We start from the raw sequence: 9,259 nt of genomic DNA, 5'->3' as shown, positions 1-9,259 counted from the left end.
TCGGCTGATGCTGAGGGTCCGTCCCCATCCCGCGCCGAGGGGACCCGGCCGGGCCGCCGAGCCGGGCCGGGGCCGGAGCCCGAGCCTGAGCCTGCGCTCGCGGCGCTCGTCAGAAGTTAAGGTAAGCAGGGCCACAACCGGCCGCTCTCGGCGCTGAATGGCGGAGTTTACGTCTCAGTGATTTATGGCTGCAGACTTAAATCTCGGTTCAAGAAGAGTTCACAAGCCGGAGCTTCCTTCCCGGCAGTGACTGATACCCTTACACTTCGAGTTCAAGCCGCTTTCCCATCCCCGCCCCCACTCTTAGCTCTCCCCTTAGCCCAGCCTCAACTTTTCTGCGTTGGGGAGGGAGGAGTGGACAGGGGGCGCGGGGGCTCTTGCCCGACGTCCGGCGTCCGGCTCAGAGTCGGGGTGAAGGCTAGCTAAGGAAGGGGAGGGAGTGGAACGAGGGAGAGGTGTCTGGAGCAAGGAGGTCGAATTTGGGCACACCTTGTAGAGAGACAATAGGGCTTGCTTCTTGCACTCAATTTCGCCTCCTGCACTCTTTCAGCCCTTGCACCTGGGGGTTATTGTCCAGAGGCAGATCTTTGTCCAGGAATCTCCCTCCATCCCAGCCTTTGCTTAGGGGTATAAAGCAAACTTTCCCTGTTGGCAGATCTCCAACTTCTTTACTAGGTTGCAAACTTTGGGGGCCGATTATGGGGGAATTGTGTGAGTTCCAAAGTGATCGAAGTCCCCAAACAATAGAAAGGACTTTGGTGGAATCTCCGAGTTGAGGTCACATTTTAACTTTATATGGCTGTTGTATGCTCTTTGATTTTTAAAGGTATTTTTGTTGTTCTACAACACAATGCACAAGCTGGTGAAAAGGTTTAAGTAAGCATCGGGCTGGTGTAGCCTGTGACAATAGATTAGCAAGTCACTAGAAATTTTGCATGTTCAAATCAAGTTAATTTTGTTTTATTTAATATCTTGCTGTTCAAGTGTCTAGAGTAATTTTCTTCACCTGACATTTTTATTCCATACAGTATAAGTTTAGTATCTAAACATTTATAATGGCAAATTAACAATGCCAAATGTAATAGGAACTGTTTTCAGCGGAAGAACAGGAAACTGAGACATCAAATTGCTATTCAATTTTAAATTTTATTTTATCCTATCCTTTAGTTGTTTTCTATCTTAGTATCTATACCTTGCATCTATTTCTAAAAGATAATACTTCAGGGCTCATGCTCAGGCACAGTAACTCTGGGTAAGGGATACTTTAGTTTTTAATTGAAGTTCTGGAAAATTAATTGTCCTTGTTTCCCAGATGTTGGTCTGACTGTTGGTTTAATAATGAAATCTATGAGAGTACATTATTAAAAACAAAATTATAATCATCCACTGGTAAACGCTTATTATGTTATTTTTTCTAGTTAACATCTGCTGTTCTTGGAAAACTTGAATAACTCTGAAACTCAATATACATAAAGCACGAAGTGTAAACCATTTTCTTCAGGAATTTGTTCTTACAGTTTTCTTAATGATCAGAGGAACTAACATTCTGTGTGTGTATGTGTGTGTGTGAATATATGAAACTCACATGGAACTTTTGCTGAAAACTAGAGACTGGTTGTACAAAGGCTGAAAATAGACTTCACTTCTGCAAACTTCCCAAATAAAAGAGGGTTGAGAAGGTTTTTAATTACTTTTTTAGATTTTCAGTGTCACCCTTGGTGTTTCTGAAGCAGGTAAATAGGCAAGTAACAAATATCAACAACAGCAGCCCACAAAGATCAGGGAACTCTGGCAGGATTTTATGGCTTGTGCTTCCATGCCTTGTCCGGAGCCAAATGACCCCCATACATCAAATTACATAGCAGTTTCTAAGACAGAACCTATTATCGTTTCGTTGGAAGAAGAGTTCAAGCCGTGGTCATGGAGATGAACGCTGGTTTTTCAGGTTCCTGGTGCGTTGTTTTTTTTCTCTAATCCATCATGTTTTAACAGGTAGAATTTGATAGTTGCCCTGAATAACAGCACCTCAGAAAGTACAAGTCAGAAGGGTCTGGGAACCTCCTATAACTGGGGAAAACACTTGGGGTGACTTGCTGTGAAGTGCCTGAGAAACAGAAAGAGAAAAAGAGCAAAGAACTACCCAGGGTTTGAGTTGTGACTTGCTGGATGGGAGTGTTGTTGCCCCCCCCCCCCAGCACACACACATACACACATCTTGTGTTCCACCCAGTTTGCTTTTTCCTCTTTTTGGCCACAAGGATCTCATTTGGAGGAGGTGGGCCCTATCCCTGAACAGGGGTAGACTTTACTGCCTAAGAAGCTCAGCTCCTGAAATCCAACACGATCTAATAGGGTAACTACCTAAAAATATTTTTACTGTAAACCTCTTTTGAGGGCAGGAAAGACCAAGAAAGAGCTCAAGGGGAAGTCACCCCATCTCAGTGCTGTTTTGGCAAGTATTAGTCCTAAAGCAGGGATTGGAGAAAAAACTGGTGACCCGGGCTCCTTGCCAGTTCCCCAAGATCCGCAGAGAGGAGAGTCTCATGCCCTCTGGATGCTGCCAAGGAGCGGAGACAGAGGGATAACCACATTTCTTCTTCCCTGGAAAAGCAAGATCCCAACCTTGCTCTTTGCAGCCTACCAGGCCTTTCTCCTTTTGGACCTCGGCTCCAGAGACTCGGCTTCCAGCCCTCACTCATTCTCCTCTCTCCCCGGAAAATCCCCCAACTCCAGACGCAAGTTAAGCAAATATTTGTAGCTGCCAGTAAATTCCAGCGGCTTTTTATAGTGCGGCTCCCTGCGCCCGGGGCCAAGTCGTGCTGCTAAATATTGCTGACCACTTTTTCTTTTATGGCTTTCATGTCACTTAGCTATTGAGAGTAAGATGGATTTGCGCAGAGCCCTCACTGCGCTGCGCTTCTACCCCCCCCACCAGGTCTGCGCGGGGCGGCCATTGGCGGCGGAGTGTCACGTGACCGCGGGGGCGTGCCAATGTGCGCCCTCACGTGTGTCAAGCCCCTGTCAGAGTGTGCGATCAAGAACCTGAAACAACGCGATGCAAAAGGCGACCTACTACGACAGCTCAGCGATCTACGGTGCCTACCCCTACCAGGCAACCAATGGGTTCGCTTATAATGCCAGTCAGCAACCCTATGCGGCGTCTGCCGCTCTGGGAGCCGATGGCGAGTACCACCGACCGGCCTGTTCACTTCAGTCACCCGCCAGTGCGGGGGGCCATCCCAAGGCACATGAACTGAGCGAAGCATGTCTACGCACCTTGAGCGGCCCGTCCAGCCAGCCCCCAGGCCTAGGCGACCCACCCCTTCCCCCACCTCCGCCCCAGGCCGCACCACCAGCCCCCCAGCCACCCCAACCTCCACCGCAGCCCCCTGCGCCCACCCCTGCAGCCCCTCCGCCTGCCTCTTCTGTTTCCCCTCCTCAGAGTGCCAGCAGCAATCCCACCCCAGCCAGCGCAGCCAAGAGCCCCTTGCTCAACTCGCCCACCGTGGCCAAACAAATCTTCCCTTGGATGAAAGAGTCAAGGCAAAACACAAAGCAGAAAACCAGCGGCTCCAGCTCAGGTAAAGGGGTACTTTCTGAAGGAGGGTCCTCTGGCGTGGCTCCAGACCCTAAGATCTAACCACAACAGCACAGTTTGGGAGCACTGGAAAATTCCCAGAAATTCACCCCTGCCCCCCCCAAAAAAGGTTTTCAGGATCTTTGCAACTTAGGGAAATAAGGCCTTTGTTAGCCAAGAAACTCCAGAGACCTGATGAGAGTTTCTCTGGACCTCTCCAAGGACAAGCATAACCTAGTGGAGTTGGAGTCTCTCCTTGTTTCATTTCTGAAGTTCTGATCTCTGGGCAGAGCCATGCTGAGCTCCACTATCTATTTTAGCACAGCTCCGTTATTCTAATAAAACAGTGATATTCTCCTGATACTGAAATGTACAGAGTAAAACTAGGCCTAATCACTCTCCAAATCAGAATTAATGCTTTGTCTATCATCAGAGCCAATTTTTGCTCCAGCAGATGGAGTGGCTGCCTTACCTCTGGGAAGGCTTTGCTCAGACTTCGTGCAATGAAATCAGCCAGGGAAGGGGGAAGGTTGGCTTGTCATCCTAATGGGAACCACATGGGCCTCCTGGAACTGGACTGTAGTGGAAGAAAGCTACCCCCCACCTTCCCCGGGCTTTTCCTAGCATCTAGCTTACCTTTGCCCTTGTCTTTTCCAGTTGCCAACTCTCTGCTCTGAGCTTGAGCAACTGGGCCCTCCAGAGCCAGGATTGGGGGGCGGGTAAGAGGGTACAAGCGTGGCAGGCAAAGCTTTGGCAGGCTGCTGGATGACATGAAAAGTTCTAATGAGTAGGACCCTTTGAGGGGGCTGGGTCTCCCCAACAGAAGTAGATACCTTCAATGGGATTGCTTCCTTTGGCCAGAGAAGGCCTTCCAGTTTGGGGTTTCTGCTCTGCTGGTCTCCTGTAAGTAGATTTTTAAATTGGCAGGTAGAAGTTACTGCCTAATCAATCAAGACAGTGAGGGAGGTAAAGGTCTGAGGGTGTGCCTTAGGTGACTCACATATTAGTTACTGTGAAGGGAATAAAGATGTAAGACCTGCCAACAGGAAGCTTCTTGTCTGATGGGTCTAGAGAACCAGTAAATAAGTGAGAAAGTAACTCCAGAAAGGAAATAGAGACTGAAGGCAAACTGGGGGTTCTACTTTTTTTGTTCTTTCCCCCTTGGAGAAGTCTATACTTTTTTGTTTGGTTGGTTTTTTTGTTTTGTTTTGTTTTGTTTTTTGGTCTTTCTGAAACAGGGTTTCTGCTATGCAGTTCAGGCTGGACTAGAACACACTCTGTAATCCAGGCTGGCTTTGAACCGCAGAAATCTTCCTGCCTCAGTCTCCTGAGTGCTGGGATTGTAGGCATGTGCCACCACGATTGGCCTAAATTTGCTCTTTAGCTAAATGCAGTACTAGCTATTTGCACTGTTTTCCTGTCCAGGGGACAGGACTGCACCTAATTCCTACTCCTCTCAGGGCCTTGACAGCAGTAGGGATCTGTAGGATCTGAAGAAAGGAGGGGCCAGGCTGGGTCAGCAGCGGGGCGGGGCCGCAGGCAGCCCCTGACGCCGCTCTTCCTCTCTGTCCTGGCAGGCGAGAGCTGCGCTGGTGACAAGAGCCCGCCTGGGCAGGCTTCGTCCAAGCGCGCGCGTACGGCCTACACGAGCGCCCAGCTGGTGGAGCTGGAGAAGGAATTCCACTTCAACCGCTACCTGTGCCGCCCGCGCCGGGTAGAGATGGCCAACCTGCTGAATCTCACGGAGCGCCAGATCAAAATCTGGTTCCAGAACCGCCGCATGAAATACAAGAAGGATCAGAAGGGCAAGGGCATGCTGACGTCATCCGGGGGCCAGTCCCCAAGTCGCAGCCCTGTGCCCCCAGGCGCTGGCAGCTACCTGAACTCTATGCATTCGCTAGTCAACAGCGTCCCCTATGAGCCCCAGTCGCCCCCACCTTTCTCTAAGCCTCCCCAAGGCGCCTACGGCCTCCCTCCCACCTCCTATCCCGCGCCTCTGCCCAGTTGTGCGCCCCCACCTCCTCCACAGAAGCGCTATGCGACGGCGGGGGCGGGCGCAGGAGGCACCCCCGACTATGACCCGCACGCTCACAGCCTGCAGGGCAACGGCAGCTATGGGACTCCACACTTACAGGGAAGCCCCGTCTTCGTGGGGGGCAGCTATGTGGAGCCCATGAGCAACTCTGGGCCGACTCTCTTCGGCCTAACTCACCTCCCCCATGCATCGGCCACCATGGACTACGGGGGCGCCGGGCCACTGGGCAGCGGTCACCATCACGGGCCAGGGCCAGGGGAGCCTCATCCCACTTACACGGACCTTACAGCCCACCATCCTTCTCAGGGAAGAATTCAGGAAGCGCCCAAACTCACCCACCTGTGATGGTGGGCTCGGGGCTGCGTGCCAGGAGAGTCCCCCTCCCTCGCCCTTCCTTTTCTTTTTCTTTCTTGTTTTAGGTTCTTCCTGCCCCGCCCTTTCCCCCTCTTCCCCGTTTTGTTCTCTTTGGTAATGCATTTTTATAGTTTATGTGACGTAGCAATCTTGGTTGCTGGAATGGCTGTCAGTATCAGTAGCGATATTTATCTCTTCCCGCCCCTCGCTCCGTCGCTGGCCCTGCACCCTTTACCTTCTTCATTCTTTGATCAGAAACAGGGTATATGAACAAATTTTCTAGTCGAGTTTTCAATGTGAATTTGTTCGTACTTTATGGCTCCCGAGAGGAAGCAATTACTTTTTTTTTAATTTTTAGTTTTTAAAATTGCACTTCTTGTAAAGAGCGAGAAAAAAATCAAAGGCGCTTTGAAACAGGGGTTCCCTGTGCAAGGATGATTAAGTGTACGTCTTTCCCGTGTGTGTATGCTGGTGAACAGTCAGATTTATTTATATTTTTTTTGCAAGCATTGAATAGTCTAAGTTTTAAATATTATTTATCCCCATCCGTTCGTATTTATATTAAAGAAATTGTGTACCCTGGTTGTTCAGAAGGTTTCTTGGGCCTTTTGTTCAATAGTGTATTGGCGTACATATAAAATTTTTTATTTCAAAGGGAAATATAATTCCTTTATAAAGATGGTAATGATGCAATAAAACCAGAGCGGATCCAGCGTTTGAAAACAGTGACTTAGGTTTGTAACATCCAGCAAAACTGAAAAAAAAAAATCTGTAAACGTGAAAAATGCTAGATTTGTTTTGAGAGTTCTACATTCCTTGCTGCTCACATTCTGAGAAACAAAACAAAAAATAAAGTTTTTATTCTGATTAATATCCGTGCTGAAAAAGGATTCTTTGGCTGAAAATGTGGCAGGCAGAGGCGAGAGGGGCTGAGTAGGCCGCGGCAGGCAGCCCTGCCACTCCGGCGCGGGGCCTGGCCAGGCGGCTGTCCTGGAAGTTCCGCCAATTCTCGGGAAGAAGCTGAGGTTCCGGCAGCGGCAGCCCTGGAAACGCCGCCTGGCCGGCCCGCTGGGCAGCCTGATTCCCAGCTGCTGCGGAGGCAGGCGGAGGGCGCAAGGGCTGCGGAGTGCAGTGTCCCGCAGAAACAAAGGCAGCCCGGCTCTAGGCGCGGCGGGGGGCGCACAGGTGCCCCGAGGCCCGGGGGAGAGATAATGCCGGGCGTTCTTCTCCTCCACGCTTTTCCGCCGGGTCTCAGCCGACCAGCCTACGCCTGAGCTCTTGGAGGATGCTGAGCAGTTTCCACAATCAGTCTGATCCCTGGTCTGCTTCGCGGATGTTTTGCGGTCCATTATCACGCCAGGATGAAAGAATCGCTCTTAAAATCGCCACATGGAGCCAAAGGGACTGAACTTTCCTAGGCCTCCAGCAAAAGGAAAGCTGAGCTCAGGAGTCTCCCTGAACCCTTTCTTGGACTGCCTGTATCCCAGCATCAGTTTCCTCCTGGAATTTAGCATTTGCCACTCTCTGGGTTTATTTCCTCTCTTTCCCTCCCAGCTTTCTTTTTATGGCCCCAGGGGGAGGGGGAGAGAGAAAGGAGATTGGTATCTTTCTAATAAAAATGCAATTGTATAAGTACTTCTTTCATTTGATGCTACAGGAGCGAAATATTACATTTCCACTCTTGGATTTAAGATAGGGTTGCTTACTGACTGGCTGGCGGAGGCAGAGGCAGAGGCAGAGGCAGAGGCAGAGGCAGTCACAATGGGAAATATTTCCATCTTCAAATTAAAGAATTACTCGGAGAAGGAACCAAATTCAGAAAATGCAAACCTCAGAGCTGCATCCCCATCATCGCCCCCCTCAGAGCTGGAAGTGAGGAGCTGCCTGCATTTGGGGGATCAGGAGCATCTGATATAAGAAATTAAGCTCCCATCCTTCCTAGATTGTATCTTTCAGAGGCAGAAGTGAAAATGTCGCCATTTTGTTTGCAATCCAAAATATTCATCATCATGGCCTCTACTCCCCCCACCCCCCATGCTCCCTCAGAGGCTCCTTAGAAGCAGGCACAGAAGACATTTCTGGGTACTTGCTGCATCCCAATGAGCTGCTTTGAGGAAACCTTCATGTTTTAAGAAGAAGGAAAAGGATCCAAGGAGGATGCAAAAGCAGGCAGCTGCAGAGAGCTAGGTGTTTCTCTCACACCCAGAGGTGCTTTCCTCACATTTGTTCTGCAGTTCCTGGTACATATTTTCTCTTCAAAGAGTTTGGCCTGTGGATGAAATGGATTTGCTTCCCCCACCCCAACCTTCCTCCAAAATATGGTGCCCACCAGAGGTCAGAAAACCAGTCTTTGTGAGAACTGGACCCTCTGCCTTTTGGTCATTCAGACTGGGCAGGCACAGAAGTCTTCTTTTTAAGTAAACATTTTAGAGACATGTATAAAATAACTGGGGAAATAAGGAGCACTATCTCTAGGGAGGGAGGGGAGGGGAAAGGAAGAAAGAAGAAGAGGGAGAAGAGGAAGAAGAGGAAGAGGGAGGATAGGGGAGAGAGAGAGAAGAGAGAAGTGCGGAATGAATCTCCACCCAAAGAAGAAACTCTTTCAGGGATACCACTATGCGAAATCACTTCTAAAAATCTCCTCTTTAGCTGAAGGAAGAGTGGTTTAGAACCTTCCTCCTTTCCTCAGGGCAGAGATTGTAAAATGAGATTCTAATATGATTTCCCATATCTTGCCAGTCAAGACATTCATTTTGGCTTTCAAAGAAAAAATACTGATTTCACCCCCAGCTTCCTGGATATTAAAAAGAAATCCTTATTAAAATATCTCCTGAGTTAAAGTAATAGATTTGGGGAAGATTTCGATGTTGAGCCATCTCAGAGAAAGGTTTTCCTCCAGATGGTATTTGAATTAAGGCAGCTGAGGCAGGCAGAAAGCTCTCACCCACGCAGCCCTGACAAAGCCCAGTAATCTGGAGGCAGCACTGCTCCCTCTCTACAACTCTTCTCCCCTTCACCCCTCAATATTTTCTGGTAAAAGCTAATGCCCAAAGCCCGATATCCCAGAATCTGCAAAGCACCTTTCCTAAAAGCAGCCCTATAACCCTTACCACTGCCAAAATATGTCTTTTAAAAGACTGGTTTTCCTTGTTTACTTGCGTTTCCTGCTCTCCTCTTTGCTCGGACACATTTGATCTTGGAAAGAACTCGAAGCTGAAATGTGTTCTTAAGGGCCAGAAGCTGTCAAGGCTTTTGGTGAGCAAGATTGATCGCACCCAGACTTCCTTCAGAGC

At 49.2% G+C, this 9,259-nt stretch overlaps 1 protein-coding gene across 6 annotated transcripts in view; it reads left to right on the top strand.

The window, feature by feature from the left end:
- The window catches only part of Hoxa3 (homeobox A3), a 44,688-nt gene extending 37,851 nt beyond the window's left edge, over positions 1–6,837 (top strand). For all 6 annotated transcript variants that reach the window (XM_005377456.1, XM_013510612.1, XM_013510611.1 and 3 more), the window contains 2 exons: positions 2,936–3,581; positions 5,155–6,837. In XM_005377456.1, the coding sequence (XP_005377513.1) occupies positions 3,056–3,581; positions 5,155–5,957 (1,329 nt within the window). In that variant the 5' untranslated portion in view covers positions 2,936–3,055 and the 3' untranslated portion in view covers positions 5,958–6,837. The remainder of the gene's footprint in view (positions 1–2,935; positions 3,582–5,154) is intronic.
- Positions 6,838–9,259: the final 2,422 nt, after the last annotated feature.

This window comes from Chinchilla lanigera, unplaced genomic scaffold, assembly GCF_000276665.1.
Source record: "Chinchilla lanigera isolate Chin_1 unplaced genomic scaffold, ChiLan1.0 scaffold00009, whole genome shotgun sequence".
NCBI classification, from domain to species: Eukaryota; Metazoa; Chordata; class Mammalia; order Rodentia; family Chinchillidae; genus Chinchilla; species Chinchilla lanigera.
This window is presented reverse-complemented; position numbering and strand designations above follow the sequence as displayed.